Source organism: Lipomyces oligophaga (genome assembly GCF_038497815.1).
Source record: "Lipomyces oligophaga strain CBS 7107 unplaced genomic scaffold V1516scaffold_10, whole genome shotgun sequence".
Classification (NCBI taxonomy): Eukaryota; Fungi; Ascomycota; class Lipomycetes; order Lipomycetales; family Lipomycetaceae; genus Lipomyces; species [Lipomyces] oligophaga.
Genome location: NW_027117794.1, coordinates 106,561 through 134,536, shown reverse-complemented (window position 1 = coordinate 134,536; position 27,976 = coordinate 106,561). Strand labels below are relative to the sequence as shown.

The 27,976-nt window shown below is 43.4% G+C and overlaps 15 protein-coding genes across 15 annotated transcripts; 7 read left to right on the top strand and 8 right to left on the bottom strand.

Annotated features, from left to right (window-relative positions):
- Positions 1-15: 15 nt before the first annotated feature.
- Positions 16-770, bottom strand: V1516DRAFT_687861 (histone-fold-containing protein; the record flags this gene model as incomplete). Its single annotated transcript, XM_066923759.1, has 3 exons — positions 16-475; positions 524-657; positions 714-770. 3 exons carry the CDS (start codon positions 768-770, stop codon positions 16-18), a joined length of 651 nt encoding a protein of 216 aa, XP_066774988.1.
- A 205-nt stretch (positions 771-975) lies between these two features.
- On the top strand, positions 976-3,357 carry V1516DRAFT_714224 (uncharacterized protein). Its single transcript, XM_066924328.1, has 5 exons — positions 976-1,072; positions 1,133-1,219; positions 1,272-1,355; positions 1,401-1,637; positions 1,688-3,357. The coding sequence occupies exons 1-5, from the start codon at positions 1,013-1,015 to the stop codon at positions 2,978-2,980; spliced, it is 1,761 nt and encodes a 586-aa protein (XP_066774987.1). The 5' UTR covers positions 976-1,012; the 3' UTR covers positions 2,981-3,357.
- Positions 2,747-3,869, bottom strand: V1516DRAFT_681869 (NAD(P)-binding protein; the record flags this gene model as incomplete). The annotated part of the gene is made up of 2 exons (XM_066923302.1): positions 2,747-3,241; positions 3,287-3,869. The coding sequence occupies 2 exons, from the start codon at positions 3,864-3,866 to the stop codon at positions 2,988-2,990; spliced, it is 834 nt and encodes a 277-aa protein (XP_066774986.1). The 3' UTR covers positions 2,747-2,987.
- V1516DRAFT_681867 (uncharacterized protein) lies at positions 3,760-5,186 on the top strand. The gene is made up of 2 exons (XM_066923301.1): positions 3,760-4,061; positions 4,108-5,186. The coding sequence occupies exons 1-2, from the start codon at positions 3,948-3,950 to the stop codon at positions 5,044-5,046; spliced, it is 1,053 nt and encodes a 350-aa protein (XP_066774985.1). The 5' UTR covers positions 3,760-3,947; the 3' UTR covers positions 5,047-5,186.
- Positions 5,061-6,815, bottom strand: V1516DRAFT_118092 (uncharacterized protein). Its single transcript, XM_066918607.1, has 2 exons — positions 6,261-6,815; positions 5,061-6,198 (listed from the first exon to the last, which is right to left on the bottom strand). The coding sequence occupies exons 1-2, from the start codon at positions 6,659-6,661 to the stop codon at positions 5,076-5,078; spliced, it is 1,524 nt and encodes a 507-aa protein (XP_066774984.1). The 5' UTR covers positions 6,662-6,815; the 3' UTR covers positions 5,061-5,075.
- Positions 6,816-6,924: 109 nt separating this feature from the next.
- Positions 6,925-7,813, bottom strand: V1516DRAFT_666694 (uncharacterized protein; the record flags this gene model as incomplete). Its single annotated transcript, XM_066920764.1, has 5 exons — positions 6,925-7,011; positions 7,068-7,128; positions 7,179-7,260; positions 7,313-7,482; positions 7,530-7,813. The coding sequence occupies 5 exons, from the start codon at positions 7,811-7,813 to the stop codon at positions 6,925-6,927; spliced, it is 684 nt and encodes a 227-aa protein (XP_066774983.1).
- Positions 7,814-7,991: 178 nt separating this feature from the next.
- V1516DRAFT_681862 (uncharacterized protein) lies at positions 7,992-9,609 on the top strand. Its single transcript, XM_066923300.1, has 2 exons — positions 7,992-8,577; positions 8,622-9,609. Exons 1-2 carry the CDS (start codon positions 8,056-8,058, stop codon positions 9,537-9,539), a joined length of 1,440 nt encoding a protein of 479 aa, XP_066774982.1. The 5' UTR covers positions 7,992-8,055; the 3' UTR covers positions 9,540-9,609.
- A 529-nt stretch (positions 9,610-10,138) lies between these two features.
- V1516DRAFT_656695 (uncharacterized protein) lies at positions 10,139-11,851 on the bottom strand (the record flags this gene model as incomplete). The annotated part of the gene is made up of 2 exons (XM_066920346.1): positions 11,077-11,851; positions 10,139-11,007 (listed from the first exon to the last, which is right to left on the bottom strand). The coding sequence occupies exons 1-2, from the start codon at positions 11,603-11,605 to the stop codon at positions 10,139-10,141; spliced, it is 1,398 nt and encodes a 465-aa protein (XP_066774981.1). The 5' UTR covers positions 11,606-11,851.
- Positions 11,852-12,089: 238 nt separating this feature from the next.
- V1516DRAFT_708969 (Dolichyl-diphosphooligosaccharide--protein glycosyltransferase subunit WBP1) lies at positions 12,090-13,754 on the top strand. The gene is made up of 2 exons (XM_066924208.1): positions 12,090-12,406; positions 12,463-13,754. Exons 1-2 carry the CDS (start codon positions 12,244-12,246, stop codon positions 13,653-13,655), a joined length of 1,356 nt encoding a protein of 451 aa, XP_066774980.1. The 5' UTR covers positions 12,090-12,243; the 3' UTR covers positions 13,656-13,754.
- V1516DRAFT_681857 (uncharacterized protein) lies at positions 13,688-16,671 on the bottom strand. The gene is made up of 2 exons (XM_066923299.1): positions 14,764-16,671; positions 13,688-14,710 (listed from the first exon to the last, which is right to left on the bottom strand). The coding sequence occupies exons 1-2, from the start codon at positions 16,609-16,611 to the stop codon at positions 13,769-13,771; spliced, it is 2,790 nt and encodes a 929-aa protein (XP_066774979.1). The 5' UTR covers positions 16,612-16,671; the 3' UTR covers positions 13,688-13,768.
- A 914-nt stretch (positions 16,672-17,585) lies between these two features.
- Positions 17,586-18,607, top strand: V1516DRAFT_681856 (DMC1-like protein; the record flags this gene model as incomplete). Its single annotated transcript, XM_066923298.1, has 8 exons — positions 17,586-17,675; positions 17,726-17,938; positions 17,986-18,188; positions 18,231-18,249; positions 18,305-18,336; positions 18,383-18,413; positions 18,458-18,512; positions 18,560-18,607. 8 exons carry the CDS (start codon positions 17,589-17,591, stop codon positions 18,580-18,582), a joined length of 663 nt encoding a protein of 220 aa, XP_066774978.1. The 3' UTR covers positions 18,583-18,607.
- Positions 18,608-18,715: 108 nt separating this feature from the next.
- On the bottom strand, positions 18,716-18,874 carry V1516DRAFT_604923 (uncharacterized protein; the record flags this gene model as incomplete). The annotated part of the gene is made up of 1 exon (XM_066919269.1): positions 18,716-18,874. A coding segment is annotated over one exon (159 nt), but the record flags the coding sequence as incomplete, so codon positions are not given.
- A 3,188-nt stretch (positions 18,875-22,062) lies between these two features.
- On the top strand, positions 22,063-22,377 carry V1516DRAFT_629971 (uncharacterized protein; the record flags this gene model as incomplete). The annotated part of the gene is made up of 1 exon (XM_066919915.1): positions 22,063-22,377. The coding sequence occupies one exon, from the start codon at positions 22,063-22,065 to the stop codon at positions 22,375-22,377; it is 315 nt and encodes a 104-aa protein (XP_066774976.1).
- A 379-nt stretch (positions 22,378-22,756) lies between these two features.
- On the top strand, positions 22,757-24,548 carry V1516DRAFT_687850 (uncharacterized protein; the record flags this gene model as incomplete). Its single annotated transcript, XM_066923758.1, has 2 exons — positions 22,757-24,454; positions 24,498-24,548. The coding sequence occupies 2 exons, from the start codon at positions 22,757-22,759 to the stop codon at positions 24,546-24,548; spliced, it is 1,749 nt and encodes a 582-aa protein (XP_066774975.1).
- An 827-nt stretch (positions 24,549-25,375) lies between these two features.
- V1516DRAFT_697433 (uncharacterized protein) lies at positions 25,376-27,475 on the bottom strand (the record flags this gene model as incomplete). The annotated part of the gene is made up of 3 exons (XM_066924089.1): positions 25,376-25,744; positions 25,784-26,644; positions 26,705-27,475. 3 exons carry the CDS (start codon positions 27,473-27,475, stop codon positions 25,376-25,378), a joined length of 2,001 nt encoding a protein of 666 aa, XP_066774974.1.
- Positions 27,476-27,976: the final 501 nt, after the last annotated feature.

Below are 27,976 nucleotides of genomic sequence, written 5' to 3'. Positions count from 1 at the left end.
ACTTCAGATATGTATTCAATCAAATTCGTCATCACTCTCGGTTTCCAGAGCGTCAACATCTTTAGTCATAATCCCATCTTCGTGTATTCCTGTTCCTGTTTCAACGCTGTCTTCCAGTTCGATCGTCTCATCGTTTTCTTCCAAGTCCTCGGTCGAGTCACTGTCATCTACTGTGTCTTGGGGACTAGTTTCGGACTCTGTATCATCGTTCCGAGAAGCTTGTGAGACATCATTGCTTTCAGTTTTCGCCCTTTTCGATCCATTTTCTTTCTGTTTATCACTTTGCTCTTCTTGTTCTTGATACGTGGTTGACAGATTATAGGCTTTACGCCGATTGCTGGCTAGTTCTAAGAACATGTCGACTTCCTGCTGAAGTCTAGGAACGAAAAACTCAAGTCCAAGAACTTTCAATGCGTCAAACACGTCTGCGTGAGAGATAGCCTTTCGGCCAGATTGCTGGGTGAACTGGTTGGCACTATACTATTAAATCCGTCCGAAAGCAGATCAACACTACAGAATTTACCTTGCAGTTAAATAATTAATGAAAACAGTAGCGCTCTTCGAGATTGCCGTCTGAGCATCGCGTTGAATTTGCGAATGGGCTGGTAAAACAGCTTTGGCGAGGCGATTCACCGTAATCTTGGGAAGCATATAATCCTAATAATGTTAGGAAAAATTGAAAACTCTGATATCTCAAGCTAAAATAATCTGACCTCGATTCCGCTAGATTCCTTGCCCTTGGCTTCTTCTTCCGCAATTTCCTCAGCCATTATTACATCCAACTATTTCCGTAGCGATTTGTAGAGTTAGGCAAGCAGCACCAAGCAGACCTATCATTTCAAATCATTGTCACGAGGGACGCGTCGAGATCCTGACAAAATATGCAAATCACGTGAACACGCGTAAACAATCGAGGGTCTGGTTCCTCTTTGGTATTGTCCATGCGAAGCTATCGAAAGCACTAAGTGAACTCGAGTTTATTTCTCAACGGCAAAATTAATCCATAAAAGCAATGCCTCGTGACAGTCATGCAAGAACAGCGCTTGCAGATATCTACAATTCAGTCCATTCAGTAAGCCAGACTTAACGAAAGCTGATGAGTTTTAGTACTTGCAAGGCTAAATACAGATAGGCACGCGTTTTGATGGTTGGGGCGGGTGGAATTGGCTGTGAATTGCTGAAGAATCTTGTTTTAACAGGCTTTGGAGAAGTTCACATAGTTAGTTTTCGATTTGATGCGTTTCTCGGTCCTGAGTAAACTGACTGAGTAGGTGGATCTGGATACGATTGATCTCAGCAATTTGAACCGACAATTTCTGTTTGGCCATGAACATATAAAAAAGTCGAAGGCGTTAGTATGGAATCATACTCTTTTACTTGATATTTGATCTGACAGTCAGGTTGCACGGGAAACGGCACTCAAATTTAATCCTGACGCTCGACTTGTCGCTCACCACGACAACATCAAAGATCCTAAATTCAACGTGAAGTGGTTCCAGAGCTTTGATTTGGTATTCAACGCTCTCGATAATCTGGATGCACGGAGGCATGTTAATAGATTGTGTTTGACTTCTGAGGTACCCTTGATTGAGAGTGGTACAACCGGGTTTAACGGGCAGGTCCAAGTGATTGTCAATGTAAGGCTTTCGGTCTAATTACATCTTGTTCTGAATTAATGTGATACCAGGGAAAGACAGAATGCTACGACTGTAATCCCAAGCCGGTTCCGAAATCTTTTCCAGTGTGCACTATCCGTTCGACACCGACCCAACCAGTCCACTGTATTGTCTGGGCTAAATCGTATTTGTTCAGCCAATTATTTGGCATCAGCGAGGAAGAATCGCAAGATTTTGACAATTCGGTGACATCCGATAACGCTGATGAAATTAAGAATCTGCAACGTGAGATGCTTGAACTAAAAGCAGTGAAAGATGCGTTTGGAAAACCCGAGTTTACGAAACTCGTATTTGAAAAAGTGTTTAAAGTTGATATTGCCAGGTTACTTTCCATGACGGAAGCGCTAAAATCAAAAATTACTCCTGTACCATTAAACTTCGACAACCTCAGCAGTTTAATTGATCAAGACGACGATTCATTAAAGGCACTCGCCGAAAACGACCAACCGGTATGGTCATTATCAGAAAATCTAGCAGTGTTTAAATCTAGCATCGACCGGCTCTGCGGACGACTGCAGACTGATTCCGCAGAGTCAGTTCTGGAATTTGATAAAGACGACGAAGATACGCTGGACTTTGTAGCATCGGCAGCTAATCTTCGGGCTGCCGTTTTTGGAATAGACCAAAAGTCGAAGTTTGAAATCAAACAAATCGCAGGAAACATCATCCCTGCGATTGCCACAACAAATGCCATTGTCGCAGGCGTCTGTGTCCTACAAAGTTTTAAAGTGCTAGGAGGTAAACTGGACCAGGCTAGAAATGTGTTTTTGACAAAGCAACCGGATAAACTTTTCAGCACCGAGCGTCTTCGAGGCCCAAATCCAGACTGTCAAGTTTGTGGAGTTATGCGCGCGTTTTTAACACTAAATCCAGACACGTTTACATTACAGAATTTGCTGGATCTGGTGTTGAGACAGAGGCTGGGATATTCAGAGGAGATCAGTATTGTTACCTCAAAGTTATTGTACGATATTGAGTTTGATGATAACTTGGACAAACCTATGCGTGAGCTAGGCGTTGTCGACGGCACTTTTATCACTATTATAGACGAAGAGGAATCAGACGATGGAGTACGGATCAATCTGGAATTATTAGTAGATGCTTCGAGCTTAGATGATTGGAATTTGTCTTTGAATGCTGAAATTCCTAGGAAGACCTTGCCTCCTGGCGGAGTGGAGAATGAAATGAATATCGGAACGAAGCGAAAAGCCGACGACAATTCTGAGCCTGCAACGAAAAAATTCAAAACAGGCAGCTCAGACCTAATTATTCTTGAGGACGACGGGACGATAGATATTGATTAAGTATAAGTTAAGAAATTGAAAACCCGCCATCTACATTCAGAATGGACCCATTTATATATCGATTTGTAGCGAGAAATAGTGCAGCGTGGGCAACTTCACCAGGTAAGCCTTCTCGTCTAGCTGGTACACGATTGATGAATTCTTGCCTTGCCGATTTTGAGACGTGCTCGTCCAACATATCTGTCTGTATCAAACCTGGTTGGATCGCGTTCACGCGTACGTGTTTGGATCCTAATTCTAGTGCGAGCGCTGTAGTTAGACCTAGTGAATTAATATCGAATACCTTGAATTTTCAACCAATCATACCCTCGATTCCTGCCTTACTGGCGCTGTAGACGACAGATCCGCGACCTGCTTGGGCTGAAAGAATAGACGAGATATTAATGATCGATTTATCTGATTTCGACCTCATCATTGCTCTGGCGAACGTTCGACAAGAATAAATTGTTCCCAGTAAATTTGTTCTAATAATTCTATCAATCTCCTCAGAATTCATTAGACACAGCAACTTGCTCTGCGTGATTCCGGCGGCATTAACAACAATATCGATGGCCGCAGGATCAAGACCTAAATCCACCTCTGTCCATGGCCGTAGAACAGTAGAAACGTCAAGCTGGATCGCTCCATGACTTTGCATACTAGAACTTAGGATTGGTAACTTGCTTGACGCCTTTTCGGACCGTTCAAATGATCGTCCGAGAATGAAGCAGCTCGCGCCCTCAGTAGCAAAGCGGTGCGCAATGGCGTAGCCGATGCCACTTGATCCACCAGTTATTAGCACTTTTTTAGAAGTCAAAGAAAGATGCTCCAATTTGGTTGAATATTCACGAACTAATTTTGTCAATTTGAATAATTGCTTGTCTCTCGATAGCAATATGGAAATCATCGAGAATGAGTGATGAGTATCTAACTAAGATCATCTATACCGCGGAGTGCTCCCATTCTGTTAAAGCAAGCATCTTCGCCAATGGCTACATCACCGCAATTGACGACCGGAGTCCGAGAATCGTCCGAATTCGTTTATAAGAACGCCGACGATGTCTCGATCTGTGTTTCTGCTTGTCGAGATGCAGCACAGAGCGTGAGTTTGGTTTTTTTACACCTTACCTTCTACTAACCGGCGAAAGATCTTTCAAGCGATGCAGAATCAAGCTTACTCTACAGAAACCTGGTCTAATCACCTTCTGAACCCGAAAACGAAAGATGAATCCACTCTTCACTGGATTTTCATTGTCGACACCCTCAACTTCAGTTTCTGGTCTGACGTCGATCAGAATGATACCGGCAAAGCAGACACGCAACGTTATACTGTCCGCTGGCTCAACCAGGACTGGACTGGATATTGGAGTCTTTGTGCAGCAATAGATCGCGCATTGGCAGAAGGATTCGCTGTAACCACTCCTTCTTTTTGGAAATCTTGTTCGGAAGACAAAATTAGGCATATCTTCCGCTCGGAGACTAGAGAATCGATTCCCATGTTTACCGAACGTGTTGACTGCTTAAAGCAGGTTAGTTCCGTTCTTCTCGATAGTTATTCTGGCTCTTTTGCGAATTGTATATTACAGGCCGACGGCTCTGCTGTTAAATTAGTTCAATTGATCGTTAGCGCTTTCCCTTGCTTCCGTGATCAGTCCATATATAAAACTCGGGATATCAAAATCTACAAGCGAGCACAAATCCTAGTTTCCGACATCTGGGCCTGTTTTAATGGATCCTCGTTTGGCACCTTTTATGATATTGATGAAATCACCATGTTTGCTGACTATCGAGTCCCACAAATTCTCCATTCATTAGGTTGTTTAGTGTATTCACCGGAGCTTCAGCAACTCCTCAAGAATCTTCAACCTTTACAACATGGTGATAACCGAGAAGTTGAACTTCGAGCTTGCAGCATTTGGGCCGTCGAGTTGATCAGGCAACAAATTCAGAGCCAGCACCCAGACTCTAAGATCAATTCAATCCTTATAGACTTCTATCTATGGGACACAGCTAAACAAATCCAGGCTTCAATGGGCGATAACCAAGAGTCAATCCCATGTCATCGAACAAGAAGTATTTTTTATTAAATAGAACTATCTTAATAATATAGTGAATATTACGCTTTTGCAAATTTATCTGCGAGGAAATCCATGTTCGCTCCATGTAGAAAAGCTTCTGCATTCCGTTTTGCTGTCGCAACCAGATCACTTCGCGGCGTATTGGAGGGCATTTTTACTTCACCAAACGATTTCAAATAATCTCTAATTTCAGAGTCCTTCCAAGTGTCGAACATCGATTCCTTCGATGACACATAAAGTGATTGCAGCTGTTCAATTGCCTCCTTATACTTGGGCAGATCAGATTTCCGCAATTCTTCCAACCAGTGGGTTGACTGGCAGTATAAACTATCATGATTCCCTTGTGATTGCTGCTTATTAAGTTTCAACCATGATTTCAAATTGTCTGAATTTTGTGTCCGCAAATAAAACGAGTCCCAGTAAGAAACCATTTTGTTCCTATTCGACCAGACAAGTTCTTTCAATCTAACCAGCGGTGTATTGTCTGGGGCCACAATCCCGCGGGCTTGGAGAAACTCTCGTAGTGCAGACTCTGACCACGTATCTGTGAGATCTCTAAACATTTTTGTCGACACGGAAGACAGCTCTCGGTGAATTCCAAACGTATTGACCAAGCTTTCCTTCAAACTCTGAGAAGACGACTCAATGTCACTCTTGAGCCAGTCTTGATATTTGCTTGCCAGTTCAATCAATTCCTCTTTAGTATATACCCTGCTGGAATCGATTCCCTTGGATGTCAACCATGATTTCAAACTGGTCGAAGACCAACTATCGAATGCATGGTCGCGCAGGCTTCCGAAGACATCGAACATATCCTCGTATAGCTTCTGAAAACTAAATTGAGAAGAAGTATGGCGAGCAGATTGAGTAGCTTCATACGAATGCTGACGAATCAAATCAATCAAAGTTGACCGGGAATCAGTTTCCTTTGGCATCGCATATCCATGAGACACTAGCCATTCTCGTAGATCAGAATCTGTCCATGCATCAAAAAGCCAGTCGTATACTGATGAATCTGAACTCTTTTTCCAAGTTGGAAGTTTTGACACAAGACTGTCGTAATTGGCTTGCACCATTTCTAGCAACGAATCCTTTGTTGCAAACGCAGACGACTTGATATCGTTTTCGTCCAAAAATTTTTTGAGTGCGGATTCGCTCCACCTGATCAGTTAGCCCAGATCTAGGTAAATTCAGTCAGATCAAATTCAATCAGGTCAACATACATGTTGAAAATCCATTGTTTGGTTTCGGTAACTTTCGATTCAGGTTCGGGACCATCCGTCCAGATTTTTTTCACACTACTAAGCAACCAGTCACGATTGTCCTCTTTCGAACTTTTTACGGGGATTCCGTTATTGCTAAGAAATAGCCTCAATCGTTCATTACTCCACGAGGCAAATGGTCCAATCGTGCCGGCGCCATAATTCCAGTTTTTTTGCACTTGATCCAACAAATCCGTACGAGAGTAACCCGAAGAATGTTTAACTCTGTTGTCACGTAGCCATTGCGCAAGCTTGTTGTCGTCCCAAGAATTGTATTCAGGACTATGAGTGTGAAATGGTAACGACCATGCCGTAGCATGCACAATCGCAATAGCAAGTATAAGTAAGAACGTCAACTTCATTACGGCTGATATTACAACTAAGAACTTTTGATTAAATAGGTTCAGACCTTAGCTTATATAGAGCATTCAGAATTTACCCAATTCCATTACGTCAAGTTAATTATGTGACGATGACGTCGAGCAGATTATCGATCTTCAAGATCTGGTGGTGATACAGTGATCGACCAGCATTGCACTTTCTTGGGATGTGATATCCTGCGGCGAAACTTTGATCCAACGGTTGGACATTTCCAGACTATTACCAACAAAAGAAATAAGTCAATTTAGTCTTCATCGTTACTGCATTCAAGAACTAGCTTGCCGAGATCAATGTCTTCGGCCCAATTGAGCCCAGCTCCAAGTATCAAACCCTGTCGGTATTAGTCTCTGAACTACCTATACTTACTTTATGAGTGAAGCTACTTACGAGAATAATTGGCTTTATGGTATCGATTTTCTTGATAACGTCCTTTAATTGTAACTTCACTCTGATTTATTAGTATTGGACTAGTGCTGGAACCACGACTGGATTACTTACGTGTTCAGGGCCACTGTTGATTGGGGATCATTATCGAGTTCAACAATCTCTTTTGTCCTGGTTTTATTTCGCCGTATCAAGTCTGAAATTTTAGATTTATGATAATACTGTTACTGAAAAAAATAGTAAGCTACCTTTGTTTTGGTTCTGTAGTTTGTCTAGTTGATTTCGTAAAGCATATATTTCACTCGACTGTGATAACAATGATTTAGCAGAGATGGTAGAGACACTTGGATTTATCGCAAGATGTGTATCGGAATTTTGAAGAAGCTCGTTATTTAGCTCGTGTAAATAGGACAGATATCTATTAGTCAGTAATATAAAAGCAAAATTGGCTCTCTGTCGGCATACCCGCTGTTCAGACTTTCGAGTAAGACCATATTCAGCAGAGATAAATCATCTTGCTCAATCTCGTCCTGGGAATTTAGAGATGCAATATTATCTGATTTGAGCGCAAAATGATCAACAATCAGTTGATTTAAGCGTGTCTCTTTATCAGATAGTGGCCGAAATAATAGCGGCCGAGATTGCATCCTCTGACAATCGACCGCTCGGAGATCCATAACACCTGCTGTATGGCCGACGGTCTGTAGTAAAATCGACTGAGAAATCTCATTGAGCAAAGACTCAGACATTGAATTCATTCATTACACCAGCAATTGAATCAAGGTGCTGCAAATGAAAGCTGAAATAACGTTGGACCAATATGCAAAATGCCCAATGTAAACAGGTCGGACGCGTTAACATTGGTCCTGAGCCTCAGGGACGTGACGCGTTGTGTGATCGCTGATGCTGAGTGTTTATATTCCATATCTAAATATTGAAATCTGTCATTGACTGTATATCAGCCGATAATTTGACTGTTCTCTTCATTCTAATGGCCTCAGTTGACGCGGAATTACATGAACAAGCGTCCGAAAACAACTCGGTTACAGGAAGCGAACAGGGACTCGAAGAAGAATCGAGCAGGGACGAGTTGTCCAAGATCAGATCACAATCCAACTCGGAATCTCCTGCACATCCAGCGACAACGATTCCATCTCATCTTAGTGCGCTTCCATCTTTTGGCTCTCCTCTCTATGATAATGAAAACAACTATGATGATTCGGCATTTCCACTTGCCTTATCGACCCCGAATCCGTTCATGACGGCCATATCAAGAGCTTTTGGTACTGTTGATCCTCAGAGTTCGTTTGCGAATCTTTCGAATTTAGCATTTGCGAATTCACCAATTAGATCGCATATTGGTCATAGCGAAGTATTTAGAAATCTGTCATCCGACATCAATTCGGACATATTTTCTGAAACCATTGCTGGCACAGAGCTGGATGAACAAGAGGAACAGGAAAGCCTTGAGCAATTGAATAACATTCGCTCAGATCCAGAACAAGATGAAATGGTAGGTATCTTCAACGAATCTACAAGACAGAACTAATGGTATAGCGTCTAGCGAGACTTTCATCCGAAACCTCACCGACAATCAAATCTCCTCGGTCACAAGAACGACTGCCACTGTTCATGCAATCTCATGAAGAACAAAACACATCCGTCAAAACGCACGGATTCTCACCCTCGCAATCGCCTACGCCAAAAGGATCTAGAATAGCCAAAGACCATACATTTTTAAAAAATTTGATCTCCGACAAAAGATATGCAGGACCCATATCCAAAGTTATCCCTTTGGAAACATCTATAGTTGATTCAGATGCCGAGCTTCCGGAGAATAATTCACGGGAAAATTTATTAGATAGTCCAAAAATCGCACCGGACTTGTCGCCTCGAAAATTACTTCGAGACCTATCAAGAACATTCACTTCTCCTCCACATTCTGCTGACAGCTCGCCTGCAGACCAACAAGTATCTGAATCGCCGGGTCGGACATTTGCATCCGTGATGAAACAAGCAAGATCCAGTTTGCCTTCAAAATTGTCAGAGCAGTCGCCTACATCGCGAGCGAGCCATATCCTAAGAGAGCTGGAACTACTTAGCGAAGAGTTTAGACTCACTAGCGAGCAGATGAAACGACTTGAATTGGAAGCCATGTCGCGAGATTTAGATTTAAACCTCGATTCAGATTCACTATCTACTCCGATGACTTCTTCGATTTCTCTTCAAGAACCAGAATCCTCAAGACAAAAACCATATTCTCAATCCCCGTCACCATCAACAATACTATCACTGTCCAACGCCTTCAAATCAAACCCTTTGTTCTGGATAATCTCCTCGCTATGGATAATTTCATGTTTCCTTCTTCTCGGGCAGTTCATTCTTGCGTTTTCGCTCACTCTATATCACCATCCAGAGTTTCAGACCGTACATTATCGAGGTCCCGAGCTAGCTTTGGGTTTATACGCAAACTAACCTGCTTCCTGCCACCACTGTATTATTAGAGTTCCTATTAATTGTTTAATGATTAATACTATATTTCTAACAGTCCTAATCAAACAAAAACAATCAAACTTCAAAAAAAAAGCATATTGGTATAAGATAACTATCCCCCGCGAGTCTGCTGATATTCAATGCCTCAATTGAATTCCTCCCTAAAACAATAAATTAATGTAAATCGAAGGCAACAAGATTTATAACTCCATTCTATTACTGCGTATGAAATGTAAATGTAAATGAATAATGAAGAAGGAATACCGTAATGAATTATAGTGTCGATGACAGAGAACGATTCGATGACTAATGAAATTAACAGAAATTGAAACGGACTCAATCTTCGGTTCTCTCCGTTCGGTAAAACTTATATTTCATAAAATAATGCAAACTCCTCAACATCCCTTTTAGTATACCGGCTCCAAAATCAAAACTTGACGATCGTAGAAACCATAATCGCTAATCTCTTAGTTAAACGTCACGATAACACACTCGTATTTTATACAACTCGATGGCACAAATAACATCAAGAACTAGTCCGGTTCATATTTAGCTGGAAAATAGTTTATAGCATATGAGATTTACATCCCCATAGCGACGAAGCAAACCATGGCCACAACTAAAGCAAGACAAGACGAGGATCCACCGTCGCTGACATTCAAAACTTCCTGGACGTTCAAGCGCGTGGCTATTTTCGGTTCGCGTTTCAGTTTAGACGAATTTTTTGACCGCTTTGGCTCTTTCTCATTCAATTCGCTTCCTTCGCTGGTAATATCAGGTACAACCGGCTTAATCAAATGAATTTCTTCCTCAGGCTCCATAGATGGCTGAGGCTGAGACAAACTATTTTCAGCTATAAGCTCATCTGAAACAATCAGCTGTGGTCTGTTCTCGGGAAACGATGATGAGACTCTCTCCATCGAATCAACTGGTGTTGATTTGGGTAAAACTGTGAATGTACTAATGAGAGTAGGCTTCCTACTTGCATGCGTGATCGCGTAGTCAGCAGTATTTGTCGCAGACGAAATCATTGAGATATTGTTAAACTTGTACAAACTCTTAGCGAATGCTTTTAGTAGCAGAGTTGTTTTTGAAGAGGGGCCCAATAGAGATGCAAATAGACGCGAAGACTGTGGAGGAGGAGGAAGCGCCACTAGTGGAGGTTTGTAGATATGAAGTCCTAATTGCGGAGTCGAAGAGGAAGAAGCATATTGTGACGATGATGACGACGATGACGAGGACGAGTTAGACTGTAGTGACTGTATATGTGTACAAAGGCCGAGTTGGAAACAAGCCGAGTCGACAGTGCAGCCGGCAAAGTCATCGAACGAACAGACATCGCCAGCGTACTGACCTTCAGACATCATTTCGTAGAAACTGACAACATCAGAATTTGGCAATTGGTTTAAAACTTCATTATAGTCCTTATTGTCAACGTTGTCTTTTGAACCTGAAGTGACGTCAAAAAAGAAGCCGCGTTTGTGAATAGGCATGCGGCGGCTGTCGGTAGAAGGAGCACGACAGGACATGAATCCATCACCGGATGAGCAAGTGGACTTCTCATCATCACGATCAGACATTGGACCCCGCGCAGAATCTGCATCGCGAACATCATCTGCATCATCAGCCTGATTACGGTGCGAAGCACGCGAGGAAGAGAGATAACGAGGATAAGAAAAGCGATAGGAGGCAGACGAAGCAGACTGACGGGCTCGTTCTGGAGTGCCGAGAATATTCAAAAGGTGGTCGTAACTTTGGCTAGAGATAATATGAAATGAAAATAAGACAGATATCACAGAAGTCGAAAGTGCAGACACAGAAGAGTAGGGCAGCGAAAGAAAAGTAGACAAAGGTGAAGTGGTTAGCGATGACGACGATGAGGTTATGCCAGCAGCAGCGGCCGCAGCAGCAGCCGACGCGGAGGCCGACGCAGCATTCGATGTCCTAGGTGAATAAGAATCGAACAAAAAGGATGAACATGCTGAGAAAAGAACAACGCCAGTAACCGCGACTAGAACGTAGAAAACAGTTGGTCGAGAGAGATACATTATATACGCGCGGCCGCGATGGGACGCATCAGCAGTAACGCATGGACAGGCCTGTATTGGCGAGTTCTGAACAACCAAACTAACAGAAAATTGCTTTGAATAACACAAAACAATAGCCAAATAGAACCGTACAATAAAATAATGCTTATAACTCGAAAAAAAACAAAAAAAGGCACGAAAATCTGAAGTTCACGGATCGGCCTACAAGACGCAAAAACGAGACAAGATTGAAAACATAAAGTTGGCTGCGTACGACGATGGGAGAGAGGAATCGATCGGGCAGAGCAAAACCGAAACCACTTATGAACCAGTTTGAAACCGCGGCTCAAATCTGTGCACAATCAGCGGTTTGTACTGGATTCTTGGCCGCATACCCGGACTTGACTGTTTCGGCCATCGTTCATATCGCCCGTAACACGTGAATTGCCAGACAAATTGAGTGACACTGAAATGAAATTACTTGTCTTGTCATACCAAAGATCATGAGATATTTGTTTATTTAGATGGCGTTTGTACTGAATGGGTCTACCGTGCTTGCTGTGTCCACGTAGGCTAGAGTCCAGACACTCTAGCTTTGCTAGATCGTCCTAGACGTCGTCCTTTTTTCACATCATTCTCAACGGCCATTGTCATTAAAAATGGTTTTCCCGAGATTGCTGACCTGTTTGCCGTTTCTGGGTATTGTTTTGGCACTAATTGCGCCTTCTGTCGCTGTTTCAGCGACTGGATCTCGAGTGCTATTCCTTGTTGCGCCGAATTTTGACCATCATGATCTGTCGCAGTACACCACTGATTTAGAAGGTATGTGATTTTTTAATAATTTTTTTATATTTTCAGCACATTTATCTGTTCTGCAGCTCGAGGATTGGACGTGCAAATTCATTTTTCTGCGGAGCCCGAGATACATTTCTTCGAATTCGGCGAACGTGTTTACGACCACATCATTATTACGCTCCCCTCATCGCAGAAATCACTAGGACCAGCATTCAACTCTAAGCCGTTGCTTGATTTTGTAGAAGCCGGTGGCAATATTATGGTTTTACTCAATCCTTCGCAACATGCTCTGGCCGTTGTTCGAGAGTTAGGCCAGCAATTGGACATTCTTCTTCCTTCGCGTGATCTAACCCTTGTTGACCACTTTAATTATGATCCAAAGCTGTCGCCAGTGTCTCATGATGCTATTATCCTAGATCCAAGTACCTCTCTCGTTGCTCCATACGTTGCGTCTATTGAAGCGAGCGCTGGAAAGATTATATATCCCAAGGGATCCGCGATATCTTTAGGAAACAATATTCTTGTTTTCCCTGTGCTTCGTGCATCCGAGACTGCCTATCTTTACTCTCCCTCCGAAGAACCTTTACTTTCAGAAATGCCATATGTTACTGGTACTCAAGCATTCCTTACGGTTGGCTTCCAGGCACGGAACAATGGCCGGATTCTATTTGTCGGGAGTTCAGCACTGTTTTCAAACGAGGCGTTTGAGAATTTGGAAACCTCGAACCGTGACCTTGCCGTGCAATTGTCGAAATGGGTGTTTCAAGAGAAAAGTGTGATTAAGCTTACTTCGGTAACACATAATTTGGTTAACTCAACAGAATTGAACCCGTCCATTTATAGAGTTAAAGAGGAAGTTGAGTATCAAATTGGGCTTTCCGAGTTTGTTGAAGGGGAATGGGTGCCCTTTATTACCGACGACGTTCAACTTGAATTTACTATGCTAGACCCTTACTATCGACTTAATCTCACATCGGCTGAATCAGATGGTACTTCTCAGTTCTATCGCACAACATTCATGATTCCAGACCAGCACGGCATGTTTTCATTTATTCTCGATTACAAGCGCACAGGCCTATCGTACGTGTACGATAAGCAGGTCGTGACTGTCCGTCATTTTGGCCATAATGAATTTCAGCGCAGTTTTAGTATTCCAAATGCTTGGCCTTATATTACTAGCATAGCAGTTGTAGTAGTGGCCTGGCTTGCGTTGGTATTTCTATGGCTATTCAGCGGGAACGATACCTCCACGACGGTAGGGAAAAAGGATAACTGAATTTTGTACATTTTATTTAGTCTTAAAAAGCGTATGTTTTATGTTGTATTTATTTTATCATTTGTTCTAGAATAAAAAATTTTCTTGTCACAAGCTTTATCGTCGAAAACAGCCTATGACTGATCGGATCCCCATCGCATATTTGTTTGCTTCCGTCGAACCATAGGCCCTGTAATCCTAACACCAGCTAACAAAGCAAAAATTGTCAACAGTAGTTGAGGTTTGTTGAAAGATTTTGCTAGAACGTCGAAAGGCTGCGAGGGCGTTATTCGCGAAAAAAACAAGTCGATTCCATATCCAAATACTAGAACGGTCGACTCAAGATACGCAGGTTCAGTCTCAATTGATCTGAGCCCAATAACATTATATACATGGCTAATCACATTCCTTCGGTCGTCGCCTAAAAGCGGCTCATATCGGACCAAACCTTCTTCCTTTTCATAGTTCGTGGGATCGCGATTCACAGGGCGACGAGCGTCAAGCAATCGCTTGGGAAGAACAGCAACTTGATTGTTTTCTAAAGCAGCGATAATATCTCTGTTCGTAATTCCAAATCGCGAGCGGCTCACTGCAAGTGTAGTGATATGCGTTGGAAACAAAAATGCACTCGAAATCACAGCTGGCCGCGGCGTATCTTCAAAGCTCGAAAACTTTTCTGTGCTCCATCGCTCGTTCGTCAAATCAGACTCGTATAAATCCAGCACAACAATTTTTTCCCCTCGGGCAATTTTATCGCTCCAATAACTGTAAACGATCCAATGTTCTCCAACTACGAGTTGCACGCCAGCAGAAACGTCAATGTCTTCTCCATTATGGAACGCAGAATATAGCAATCGACCAGATACATCATCGATCAGGAAAATCGCAGCAGATAAGGTCTCCTCATTGACTGCAGAAATAGCAAGTAAGTGCGGATTCAGATATTTATATAGCACAGAGCGATCCCCTAGAACCCGGCCAAGTGAAACTGTGATGTCTCTCGGATCCCTTGCTTTGTAGGATGAGATCCTGAACCCTGAAGGCATCTTGAAAGTATATGTTGATTTCGTAGTCCCCTAAATTTACCACTTTAGTTAATGCAAACTTTTTCGATTATAATATTTCTCACATTGTTATAAATATATCCTTGGACTGCATTGTTCTCGACCTTTGAAAAATAAAAGGTTTTGTTTAGCGGTTGAGAGGTAATGAAGTGCAATTTCTTATGATAAGTCCAAAGACCAATGGCATAACTAGATTTCTCCTCATCCCAAGTCGAGAATGCAGATTCAACTTTGTCCCCCAATTCCAAGTCCGAATGCTCAATTGGCTTGACAATTTTACCAGTCACAGAATCGATCAACACGGTTTCGCCGGTACTGCTGATAACAAACAGTTCTGTTTTGGCACTTCCCTTTACTAATTGCACAATCGACTGTTCGCCTTTAAACACATTATCCATCTTCCAAGCAATTGCGCCCTGATGTGCAGTGTCCAATGCCCGAAGCCCTCCATACTGAGTTGCGATCACGATGAACTTACGAAATCCAAATGTATCCCCAACTGTAGAATTCGAATCTACTGGAATCGTATCATAATTTCCGGACATAAATTTTTTCGTAAAATCGACGATAAAGGCTGGCAAGTCACGCAATGCTTTTGCATGCCGAGCGAGACGATGGAAATAGGCATCAATGGGATTCTCGTGCTCCTCAAATAAAACTTCCGCTAAGGATTTTTTCTCACCATCCTCCTCTAAGTCAACAAATACTGAAGAAACAATCGCAGACAATGATTCATCTTTAACCCATGCGACCCCGGATTTGCTTAGGAGTGCGCATTCACCGTTGAGAAACGTGACGAAACAGCTGGAAGAATAACATTTCACAAAATCAATAGAGGACGTAGGTAATCCAGAAATGGATGTCCGAACATTAGTTTCGCTCGGTTCTTCGGTGGTAATCTCAAATTTGAAAGGAGAAATTGAAAAACTCTTTCCTGAAGCCAGACTAACATAGGAATTGGTCTCTTCAGTGGAAATCAATTCCAACTTCTGAGATTTATCGGAGATTGCGTAGGTCTTCGACCAGGATGATGCTCTATCAGCAGAAACAAATGCAAACTTGATCTGTGCTGCAGATGGAGAATCAATTGTAAATGCTGAAAAAGATCTCGGTTCAGACAAGTCCTTTGTAGACACGGTCTCGGATCCAACAAAAGCAACCTTGATTATCTTGGGAGAGCTGGGCAAAGTCCACGTTAAAAAATAATCTGTTGGCGAAATTTTCGTTTTTTGAAAATTAACCACACTGGAAGTCGGATCCAGCTTTGTGAAAACAAAGTCTGAAGCACCAGACAAGGCATTGACCGTGAAATATCCAAATCCTTTGTCTAAATTCCTTGCAATGATAGCAACAGCTGAATGTTCGTCAAAAACTAAAAGATCAAAACATTCAGGTCCCTTGGGAATCTGTGAGAGCCAAACAAGATTTCCTGATTTTGCACGCAACTTGGCTAACAACCCAGTGCTGCCAAGGATATAAACACCACTCCCATCGATAGCAAGAGAAATTGGAGCGCCTATTTCAAGAGTAGTTTCCCATATCAATGATCCATCTACTTCAGAATATGCATAGATACGCGACACGCCCGCCACAGTGTTTGATGCAGCAGCAAGAACAACCGATCCCGAATCAAGGCGTTCTAAAACCGAAAGCTGCGGAACAACGTTTTGGTCAAGTGCTATTCGCCAAATGAAGTTGCCCGTCAGTGCATCAATTGATCCTAAAATCCCTTTTTGCGAATATGCAAGCACAGAGTCTGAAGAAACTAGTGTTTTAGAAGCATCAAACCCGCCAAATAGAGGAATATGCCAGTCGACAACGCCGGCCTCGTCAGCATAGATTGCACCAACAGCCGGCAATTGCAACAGCAGAAACCCTGCAAGACAGCTCGCAAATGCCCATATTCTATACATTTTTTTTTGATTTAGAGCTCCAATTTAGAGCGAATCTAATTGCAACTTCAGCTTAATGGCCTTTTGTAGTCCGCAATCTTTCTGGATTAAATAGAATGTGTGGTACAGGTTAATTGATCACGTCACGTGATTTCTTACAAATTGTCCACGATAGTAGATGTCAATTTGCGAATTTGGTATTCAAATTATGAGTTTTTATATATGATTCAAAATCTATCGGTTCAAGTATTCCTACTAAGCTCTCAGATTTAAGCAAATCTTGATATAACTTCCACTAGAAAGACCTGTTCTGATTGTAGAAGAAATAGAGTTTGAATGTGGGGCTCAAAATGCTGTCATTGGCGATGCTAGATAGATCTGAACAGAAGTACTCAATAGATATTATTCTATTCAATTAATCATTCATCATATTGACACAAAAGGAACTTCAACGTATTAGGATATAAACAATATTATTATTTACACTTCTGATCAATTTTTTGAATAAGAATTAAAAATGGCCGACGGTTCGGAGGTACAGAGCCAATAGAGACCTGCTAGATACAAGGTTAATGACAGATCTAGGATTTTGATGCCATTGTGGATATTGACGCTCTCCAAGAGCTTGGAATTAATGCTGCGGATATCCAGAAGCTTAGAGCGTCAGGAATCTATGCTGTTTCGGTATGCTATTCCTCATTCCAAACAAAATGATTTTCGTCTCGCTGATCCAAATTGTTAGACAGTTCTTTCGACGACTCGACGCAGCTTGCTAAAAGTCAAAGGACTATCAGAAGTGAAAGTGGAAAAGATCAAAGAAGCTGCAGGCAAGATCATGCATGTCGGGTTTGTATCAGCGACTGAACAAGCATTCAATCGACGCAAAGTCATTTCGATTACAACTGGTAGCAAGCAGCTTGATTCTGTCCTAGGTGGTAGGAAGCATGAAACGATATTTGAACGAAAAATTTGACATATATTTAGGCGGTATAAAGACCATGAGCATTACCGAAGTGTTTGGTGAATATCGATGTGGCAAAACTCAGCTCGCACATACACTCTGCGTGACAACCCAACTTCCAAAGGTTGCAAAACTGTATATCGCATTATATAGAGACTTACTGATTGAAAATAGGATTTAGGTGGAGCCGAAGGAAAAATCGCTTATATTGATACCGAGGGAACCTTCCGTCCGGAGCGATTGAAAGAGATTGCGGAACGATTTACACTTGATAGCGAGCAAGTCCTTGAAAACATCTCATACGCTCGTGCACTAAACAGTGAGCACCAAATGGAGCTCATTGAAAAACTAGGCAGTAATTTTGCAGATGGCAGTTATCGCCTTTTGGTATTGGATTCAAATTTCTAGATTGCGCTTGAGACTGATAGAAGTAGATTATTGATTCAATCATGGCTCAATTTCGAGTCGACTATAGCGGACGTGGTGAATTGGGAGAAAGACAGCAAAAACTGAATCAAATGCTGGGACGCCTTAATAGACTCGCAGAAGAGTATAACGTTGCTGTGTTTCTTACGAACCAGGTGCAATCCGATCCTGGAGCATCAGCATTATTTGCTGCCGCGGATGGAAGAAAGCCGTAAGAGTCTGGTAATCATTGAGAATCTCACTAACTGAAAAGTATTGGAGGTCATGTATTGGTATGCAAGACTAGATAGAAGAGACCATTGAAAGTGAAGGTTGTTGACAACTTAGGCACACGCATCGGCGACACGGATCATGTTGCGGTATGCGATTCATTCAATGAGTAGACAGATTCTGATCAATCTATAGAAAAGGACGAGGCGACGAACGAGTAGCTAAGGTGACAAGATAAGCTTTTAACAAAGCATCTGCTAACAAATTCAGCTTCAAGATAGTCCCGACATGCCAGAAAGAGATGCAACATATTGTATTTCGGAAGGTAAGTTCGCAGTGCAAATTCGTTATAGAACGATATTGATCTTCTAGGCGGTATCCAGGATGTGGCATGATTGATATAGTAAAAGTTGAGTGGACAAAGAGATAACGCAGAAGACTGATCTCGATGGTTTGATAGCTGAATATAGTTGTTGCTAAGATACGAACTCACTATCTAAATTAATTATTTGAACGATTTCCAAGCATTTTCGAAGAATTCATGAGATTGCCAATATAATCCTGAAGATATTTATTCGTTTTGTCTAGCTGATCAAATTCGCTTTTGGCAGTCGTGATGCGTTCGAGAATAGCAGCTAGACCAGATTGTAGGGCCTGCGCTTCCTTTTCGAGTAACTCCTTCTGGTTGCGGTCTGACAACGACTGTATTGCATCTGAGGAAGAACCTGCATTGTGGAATTCTGAATCTGACATTGTAAACAACTAAGCACGAATTCGTAGAAAGCAATTCTTATGCTGTAAATAGTACGAAAAGTGAATTGTATTATGTGCTCTTAATCGGTCAATAAACAACAGTTTTAACAATTTTAACATGTTTATATATTATATAAGTGCCGTACACACCGAGGGTCTTGTGAATCGCATTGGTCCGCACTATCTTATGCCTGCGCCCTTGAGGACGGTGTGTGTACCGAACCACCGCTTTAATGGTTGTTCTCCAACGCTCTCAGCCCTCAATTCTCCTCACTTCGTTGTCAGATTGTAATCAATTCTGTATAATTTTGCAAGATATCCTTCAAGCAAGTCTCGTTTCGAGTCTATTTGCTCAGCCTTTGCGCTTCTTTCCAGCTGTCCTGTGTGTTTCGACAGTCCGGGACGGAGCCCAGAGTACAGTAAACGTGCGCCGAAACTGCCGCCCATTTCTGGCACTTCTGGACGTGCTGTTTGACTCCTAATTTATTGTTCCACATTCGACTTTCGCGCGCGCTTTCTTCCTGAGTTTCGACATATATTCAGCGATCTTCCGCACCTCTTTTCCTTGATATTTATCAGTTATCGCCCTCGTCTGTCTCATGGGTCAGTCCTCGTCGACCCCAGCGTCAGATTCGCGCCCAGAGGATCCTCCCCGTCTCGTGACCTCACAGCAGTCGTCGTCCGTCCGCTCGTCAATATTCCGTCCGTCGCCGGCTGTTCGACGACATGAGATCGGCGATCTGGAAACTAGTAGTCTGGAATCGGATTCTTTCATGCCTCGATCCTCGTCTGAAAGAAGGTCATTGTTTTCGAGCGGTTCCATTACGCCAGCTACTCGTCGTTACACTCGAAGTTCTCATGATGATGACGATGACAACAGTGCTAACACAAACATAACCCAACACACTTCTTCTACTCAACTGGATGTTATCCAGCCTTCCGCCATCAATACTCACGTTCATCCACGAAGAATATCCAGACATTTTTCAAGTCTAGGTCTGCTTCAGCAGCCTGCCCGTAACTTCGGCCGCTCCTCGTCTGCAGCGTCCATGCCGGATTCATCCCATGCCTCTGCCACCTCTTTATCTTCTCCTGACACCCGTGCCATCTCTTCCTCCATACAATCTCTCACCGCTTCTCGGCTGCGCAGTCCTACTTCACGAGCTTTGCGAAACTCCAATGGTCGTGATCCAGTGCTGTCATCTCGTATTGGTGACAGCTCGACTTGGCGCTCCTCTCACGGTAACGAGCTCGAACCGGAGTCACCATCTAATACCCACTCTCACTCTCAGACTGATTCTCTGGACCGTCGAAATTCTCCGACAGCATTCTTTCGTAACCGTTTCTCGCGTATGAGAAGCTCTCTAGGCTCTGGGGCTCTTGCCACCAATTCCGCTTCCTCATCGGCTGCTGCGCCAACTTCTGCTATCTCTGCATCACAGCCTGTCGAACCAGCACCGGTTCGATCCCAGCAGCTTCCCTCTGCTCCCTGTCCTGCAATTACTCCTCAGGAAGAGCCTTCAGTCGGAATATCTTCATCGAGAGCAGCTCCTGGAGATTCGTCTCTCATTCCGGAGCCTGCTTATGTTCGGCGCCGTCCGCGCCCTTCTACTGCGTACACACCAGTCAACGCAGTTGGTTCTGGCTTTTCGCCGCCAACACTGCGTCCGCGACGTAATCTGTCCCAGCGATCGAATCAATCTGGCGCTCGCAATTCTTTTGCGGATAGCTTTTCTCGGTCGTCCAACAGTGGTACCTCCGTAGGGGGCTCGAGCTCGCTGGCTGACCATTTATCTGAACAGAACGATCGGCCGGAAGATGATCAAGCTGCGCTTTTATCTCGCCTACTATCTATTGCTGCTGCGGCTACAGCTGCAAGCTTAGTTGGTAATGGCAGCTCATCCATGTTTTCTGGCAATTCATCTGAGCGCCGACGACGTGGCACTGTTCGTAGTAATAGTCTGAGAAGTGGCGCAACAGGCCATAACGAGGAAATTGGAGGTCAGCGGGAAAATTCGTCTGGACCGTCGGAATCTGTCCCTACCGATGAAGAAGGAGACGTTGTCGATGGCTCTTTTGACGGATTTTTACAAGCTTTACAGAATGGCCGGTTGGCTGCAGAACTTCGGAACGAATCCAATAATCAGAATAACCAGGGCGACGGATCTGGCGAAAGATCACCGCCATTAAATTTCTTCCGCATATTCCGATTTGGTTCGGGATCAAATAATGAGTCAAATTCCAGTGGTCCGGAAAATGGCTTGGTTGACACACGACTTGTTCCTGTTATTATTGTCGGAATTCGGTCTATGAACACACGCTCAAACGGCTCAGCTCAGGCGGCATCATTTCCGGAGGATTCGGTGCAGTCGTTTTTGGATAATCTGCCTTCAACATTTGATAACAGTAGTCGAGGGAGCGGCGGTCGAACGCAAGATGAAGATAGCACAGTCGCAGCCGATGGAGACCAAACTGTGATTCCATCTGCGGCACGCACAGGTCGGCATCTACGGCGACGTCGGAGATCAGAAGGCAGTTTTGATCTTTCGGAGATTGGAAATAGTAGTTCACGACAACGACGAGAGAGCATGTCATTATTCGATGATGATTTGTTTATTGGATTGGGTAATAATGGTAACCAACAGCGGGAAGAGTTTGATGGGCTCAATAGCGCAGGTGATGCAGACGAAGAAGAAGACGAAGAGATTGATGCTAGCCGCCGGATCAGTCGTACAGCTGATAGTGTTGAGCTGGCTTCATCTCGAGAGCGTCAATCACAATTTGGCGAACCAGAGTCAGGCCGGCCCCAGATCGATGACGGCGAGGATGAGAATTCAGAAGAAGAATCAGACGACTCAGATGAGAATGATGTGGATGCAGAAGCTGATGACGATGAAGAAGGCGATACCAGTACTGGTGGAGGATTTTTCGGTCGTCGTCGTCGTCCACGGCGAGCTAGGGCCACGTCATCTGCGAGTAATGGCGATGGTCTTTCATCTAATTCTACCGGTTCTGGTCCGGTCCGGTCGTGGATTATTTATGTATTGGGTGGTCAGTATCCGGAGGACCATCCAATCCTCACCACGCCTTCCCTATTCACTGATTCCCCGACATACGAGGATATGCTTCTTTTATCGAGTTTCATTGGCCCGGCTAAGCCGCCCGTTGCTACTCGAGAGGATGTAGATGGTTCCGGCGGTATTTTTGCTGCTGGGGAAGAACAGCTTGGAGAGCGATGTCTGGTTTGTCTATCGGACTACGAGCGAGAAGAAGAATGCCGTAAGCTACGGGATTGCGGCCATGTATTCCACCGATCGTGCATCGATGAATGGTTGACTACTGGTAGAAACTCCTGTCCGCTGTGTCGAGGCGTAGGTGTTAAGAACACCAGCGAATCAACAGTGCCGGCGCTGCAGGGAACGGATGCTGCTGCGTAGGAGAATTAGTATTTATAATTTGCATTAGGAATTGAGTATTAACTGCTATTTTCTGTTTCTGTTTTGTGTTGGAGCAGAGGAATGTATGTTATGAATATATTTATTAATAATATTTTTCTGTTTGTCATCAATACTGGCAGCAACTGCCAGTCAAAGCGATTTAAAGAAAATTACTAGCAATCTATCGAGAACAAGAGCCTTGATTTACTACCACCTTAGTCCCAGCCAAAGTCCCAAATACATTTGTCCCAATTTTGATCCCCAGAAAAATGGTGACGACTATTTCCCCAGCCATTTCATCTATCTTATTGCAAATCGGCTGATTCGAGCAAGATTCTGTTTTTAATACTGTTGTGATATTCAGGGTTGATTTAAAGATATGTCCAGACCAGTGCCAAATCGATCGCCTTCAATTCTCGTTACCGATTCCCGCTCACCAAGGGTACCCCGAGCGATCACAGGTTCTAGATCAGGACAAAGCGGGCCAGCAGGAGTAGGAGCAGGGGGTGGACCGAAAGAAAGATCTCAAACAGGTCAGCATATCAGTGTCGGTGAATTATTATTTGAGCACGGGACTAGTGAGATCGCGAGTAATCAACGACGAGGACGACCGTCCGAGCAATTTGTCACTGCTTCTACTTTCTCGCCTTATGATTCTGTTGGTCATGGTCGACAAAGGCCAGGAGTCGGAACTGGAACAAGATCCGGGACAATCTATGAAGATGTCCCTTTGGTTTCAAATATGCGAAAAGAGCGAGATCCAAGATTTGTGGTGCAAAGCTCGCGGACTGGAAGAAATTTCCGGCGTAGAGTTACTGGTTACGAGGATATTCGCGATCGGTACACAGATGATCCTGATGTGGACGATGAGTACGGAAGTCTAACTTCTGATGAAGATGAATATGACGAAGAAGATGACGTAGCTGTGCAAGACGAGTACGGTATAGCGGATTCGATGAAAACTGTATTTTATTTACCGCCGTCGCCGGACGTCACGTTTGACTACGACAGATTGTCAATCAAAGACAAAACCATGGGACGTGTATCCGCGTATTGTATTGCCGAAGAGTATAATCTTCCGCAGTTCCATCTATATGCTGTCAAAACACACTGCGTCCGAAGCGCCATCATGGCAGGAGGTTCTAGTCCTGATGCCGCTCTATACATAACTTATCAACTACCCCTACGGCCGGGTCGACATGATTCTCGAGTGCGTAGTGGTTGGAATTCTGATGAGACGGAGAATCAGCTCTCGTCTTCGCTTTCAGATGATGACAATTTAAATCGTTTATGTCAACTGATGGAAAAACGTGCCGAACTAGTGGTGTTTGGATATGGAGTTATGGTCTTTTGGAATTTCACCGAGGCTCAGGAGCGAGATCTGCTAGCAGATTTTCAGTTTGCAACTAATAATCAGGTCGTATCTAGCTCTGGCGTCTCTCTAATGAAAGGTATGCGGGCCGATGCAGACCGCGAATCCGAACATTTCAGATATGAATATGGCACGTCGACGTCTGACACGCGCGTGGTGAACGACAACATCATAATTCGGGCAAGTCATGATCCAACCGAAGTCGTCAAATCTAAACTCACAGTTGCGCATGGAATTGCGCAGAGCTTGAAGCTAACTACGTTCGAGACTAAAATGGAGAAAATCACGACCAACGAGCTTGAAAAAATTCCGCGCCGCCTAGCTTTGATCGGTACCTCCGGAAAACTTGCGCGTGAAGATGTGTTGAAGGTTGAGGGGCGGATATTCAAGCTAAAAGTCGATGTGACGCTCAACAGCTCGGTTCTTGACGTGCCAGATTATTTTTGGGAAGATGAGCCAGGAATGCATAGATTGTACACAACTGTCCGCGAATATCTCGAGATCCATCCGCGGATCAAAATTTTAAATAAGAGATGCCAGGTTTATCTAGATTTGGCAGACATTCTCGCTGACTCGATTAATGAGTCAAATATGTCAAGTAAGACCTTGAACATTGTCTTCTGGTGCCGGTGTGAAATATTAACTGGATTAGGAATTACCTGGATCATTATCATACTAATTGTGATTTCTCTGGGTGTTAGTACGGTACGTTTTCTTGCGTTTCTTACTGGTATATACTAATTCGTAGGTTGAAATATTGTTACGATTCGCGACAGTTTCAAGATTGCCGCAATGTTGATCCACAATGAAGCGTTTGGTAAATAACATATAATTATATAACTTTAACGACTTTTATGTAATATACGATGCAATCGTGGAAGATGGCTCGAATATTGCACCTCACATGTCTAGCATATATATATTGTGCACATTGCCAATTCGATGTGACAGATTCATTATATTCATTAAGCGATTATAGAAGAATTCATTTTTTAGAAATTGAATTAATAAATGCGTTGAATTTTTTCATTTTATCCCATCTGATATTCAACATAAAGCGATGTAACAATCCATGACGGCAATAATTATTGAACATTGCAGAGAAGCTACTGAGACATACAACTAGGAGCGAAGAACTAGCTCTATTACTCAATCTAGGTGCTCACTATTTTAAATTTGGGGTGAAGTCTTACCTTGACAGATAGACCGCTCATCTTAAAAAATATTTTTCTGCATGGGTTCGAATTTGAATAGAAAGCTGAATATAAATATATTACTGGATGTACGAGAATGGGGAAAATTTCATTCTCAGAAAGTACACGCAACTGTGATGTACCACACTCAAATTTTATCAGAGAATATTAACAGATATTCTTGCAGTTAAACATTTTACTTACTATTGAGTGCTAAAATTGTACATCTCATCAGAATTTAATTCCTTCGAAGAAAAAAACTAAGATGTGAACGACAAATATTATGTTACATGTCGATGCTCCGCCTTCAGATCTAGCTATGTGAAAAAGTGAAAGGATTAAGTGTCTAAAGTCTGCAATAAGCTAAATAACTAATGTATGAATACACAACAATTAATAGAATGTAAGAACTCCGAGCAAACTACTTGTCTAACTATTCGTCGAACTTCTTAGATTCGACCGCTACTTCTTCTGTAATCTGTTCAGCTCTACCATCGACAACAACCGAGCCTCGTCTCATTCTTGCAGTTTTCGCAGCAGATCCGCTCCCGGAAAGGTCCGCAAATATGCCTTTAGCCACATTTGCTAGATCATGCCTGCCTTCCCAGATAGGATACAAGCCGACCAACAGTGTGGACACCCAGATCCAGATAATCCCCACGACTACCCAGCCCGTGAAAAACCGCTTCGAAAATACATATTTCGAGCCATACATAGGCATAGGCCAAAGAACTAGAAAGCTGACAGCCATAAAAACAGTCAAAATGCGAGCGATCTTTGAAGCCCGGGCCAGTGCAGTCACCTCAGAGGATGAGCGAGATGGGCTTCCTCCAACATCGACAGTAGAAGATTCATCGATAGTTTTTTCACCCTCCTGCGAGGATTCGGATCTTGCGATAGCCGTCTCGTTAACTATTCCATCTTCGTCATCATCAACTCGTCGAATATTTTTCATCGACTCCCAGTCATAATTTGCAGGCCCTCCAATAAATGTCAACACTGGCACGAACAACAACGGCGACAGCAGTGCGACTACATTCCCAGCTAACATTGGATCGTTAGACCCCGAAGTAGTCACGCTAATAACACCATCAAACTTTTTGCTCGTCGTGACTAACCAGGCAATCAATGAGCAAGCCAATCCTAGTACGGGCGACAGGGCGGCTGCGAGCAGATTCAACCTCGACCACATCAATGTCAGAGTCGCTGGAATCACCGCGGACGAAATAATTACACCCATTAGAAGATACAAATACCCCATCGAGACGCCTGCGTAATACAGTCCCACAGAGAAGCCGGCCAGTACAAGCCCATATCCAATCACACAAGAATGTGAAACGAATATTAACTGCCGACCGGTAGCTTGTGGATTTATGTACGTTTTGTAGACATCGTACGTTCCTATTGAGGAAACAGCAATTAGCTCAGCAGAGGATGCAGAAGTCACAGCCATGAAAATCAATAGTAGCGACGCAACAGCTCCTCCTTTACCTAGTAAGGCAACTGCCGCATATGGTAGCGTCAACCCTGCAGAAACATCGGCAGGATCCATCCGATTGGGATACGTAGGAAAAGATGGGTTGGATTCCAACGCAAGGGCGGTCAACCCCATTGTCGTCGCACACAACCATGGAATTGCAAACCAAGCAATCCCACCTAAAACGTATCCCGGAAGTGCAGCTGCCGGAGAAGCTGCAATTGCCTTATTCCAATATCCGTTATCGAGAAACACGGTTCCAAAGTTGCCCACAATATTGATTACGAAGAAAATTGCACCCTCCTTCGATCTCATGGTCAAGTACGATCCTTCTGCGTTTCCAGAAACAGGATGCGAGGCAGAAGCTTCTTTTAGTAGATCATACACCTTACCAGGTGATCCAAGATCAGAGGAAGTAGCATAAGTCGAAAAAGCAAAAACAAGAATAATGACCAGAATGACAACTGTATGAACATAATCTGTCAGAAACGTGGCCCTAATACCTCCAAACAAAGTATAAATGACAACACCTAACGGTAGTAGGAAACAAGCAGCAACAGAATGCATCCCGGTCAGCGCATTTACGACTGCTGAGCCTCCAGTGAGCAGCATCGCAGTAACAAGAATATTTGTAAACAGACCAAAACACATAAACACAACATGCCCAATAGGGCCGAACCGGGCTCGAACTACTTCAAGAAATGTATGTGCCTCTGGAGCTCGTTTCTTGAGCTCGATTGCAATCGTTGCAAACAAAATAATTTGCACAGTGGCACCAGATGCATACCAGAATGGCCCTGAAACACCATATTTATAAGCGACAGAAGATGACTGGAGTAGAGTAGCAGCCCAAGTCCAAGAAGATACCACCGCAGAGGCTATCAATCCAGTCTTTACTGAGCGACCGGCGGTTGAGAATTCCTCAGAAGTGATGTTTTCATTCTGATAGCGTTTTAACAGATAAGTTGTAAGAATCATGCCTGCTGCAAACGCAAAGCCGAGTCCGACTACGACACCGTAGCCGGCGCCTTGAGGAAGGGGAGGGTCAATGGCCATAACCGCTTCAGTAGAATAGATGATCAGATACTCTGAAAATCCTCAGGGCTCAGAAAAAGGCATCTGTTAGATTATATAGAACGAACAGAATTATCGAGAGAGCCAGAGCCAGCAAACAAAATTCTCTGGCCACGGGTATCCGATAGCACGATTGATCGGCATCTTCTCTATCAAGCAACCACTCCCGGATGTGATGAGCTGATTAGGAGCACCCGAAAAGTTGAATTTGGCAGCGTCCATACAATTGCAGTTGTTATTACGAGAGCAAAACCGCCTGTCACAATAATCACCCGAGTAAACTGCACACGCGCCCACGCGCCAATTATTTGATAGCGCCGATTAAAAAAACTTTTTCTCTTCAGCTTAACTTTACGACTGATAGTCAGCAGTCAAACGAGTCAATTAGTCTCGGGATTTGCTCCATGAGAACAGCAATCAAGATAGAGCTCTTCTACATTTCCGATCGCTGTGAATCTGAGCGGGAGCATTGCAAACCTCACA

What these genes read in the sequence shown, in the direction of transcription:
- V1516DRAFT_118092 (XM_066918607.1), bottom strand. Translation starts at nt 6,661, where the DNA reads ATGAAGTTGACGTTCTTACTTATACTTGCTATTGCGATTGTGCATGCT. An exon ending in AAACAATGGATTTTCAACAT is followed by an intron (nt 6,199 to 6,260) that starts GTATGTTGACCT and finishes CTAACTGATCAG; the next exon opens with GTGGAGCGAATCCGCACTCA.
- V1516DRAFT_681857 (XM_066923299.1), bottom strand. Translation starts at nt 16,611, where the DNA reads ATGTATAGAATATGGGCATTTGCGAGCTGTCTTGCAGGGTTTCTGCTG. An exon ending in AAGGATATATTTATAACAAT is followed by an intron (nt 14,711 to 14,763) that starts GTGAGAAATATT and finishes TGGTAAATTTAG; the next exon opens with GGGACTACGAAATCAACATA.
- V1516DRAFT_681862 (XM_066923300.1), top strand. Translation starts at nt 8,056, where the DNA reads ATGGCCTCAGTTGACGCGGAATTACATGAACAAGCGTCCGAAAACAAC. An exon ending in ATCCAGAACAAGATGAAATG is followed by an intron (nt 8,578 to 8,621) that starts GTAGGTATCTTC and finishes CTAATGGTATAG; the next exon opens with CGTCTAGCGAGACTTTCATC.
- V1516DRAFT_708969 (XM_066924208.1), top strand. Translation starts at nt 12,244, where the DNA reads ATGGTTTTCCCGAGATTGCTGACCTGTTTGCCGTTTCTGGGTATTGTT. An exon ending in GTACACCACTGATTTAGAAG is followed by an intron (nt 12,407 to 12,462) that starts GTATGTGATTTT and finishes TCTGTTCTGCAG; the next exon opens with CTCGAGGATTGGACGTGCAA.
- V1516DRAFT_681867 (XM_066923301.1), top strand. Translation starts at nt 3,948, where the DNA reads ATGGCTACATCACCGCAATTGACGACCGGAGTCCGAGAATCGTCCGAA. An exon ending in GTCGAGATGCAGCACAGAGC is followed by an intron (nt 4,062 to 4,107) that starts GTGAGTTTGGTT and finishes AACCGGCGAAAG; the next exon opens with ATCTTTCAAGCGATGCAGAA.
- V1516DRAFT_714224 (XM_066924328.1), top strand. Translation starts at nt 1,013, where the DNA reads ATGCCTCGTGACAGTCATGCAAGAACAGCGCTTGCAGATATCTACAAT. An exon ending in TCTACAATTCAGTCCATTCA is followed by an intron (nt 1,073 to 1,132) that starts GTAAGCCAGACT and finishes AAATACAGATAG; the next exon opens with GCACGCGTTTTGATGGTTGG. An exon ending in TAAAAAAGTCGAAGGCGTTA is followed by an intron (nt 1,356 to 1,400) that starts GTATGGAATCAT and finishes TCTGACAGTCAG; the next exon opens with GTTGCACGGGAAACGGCACT.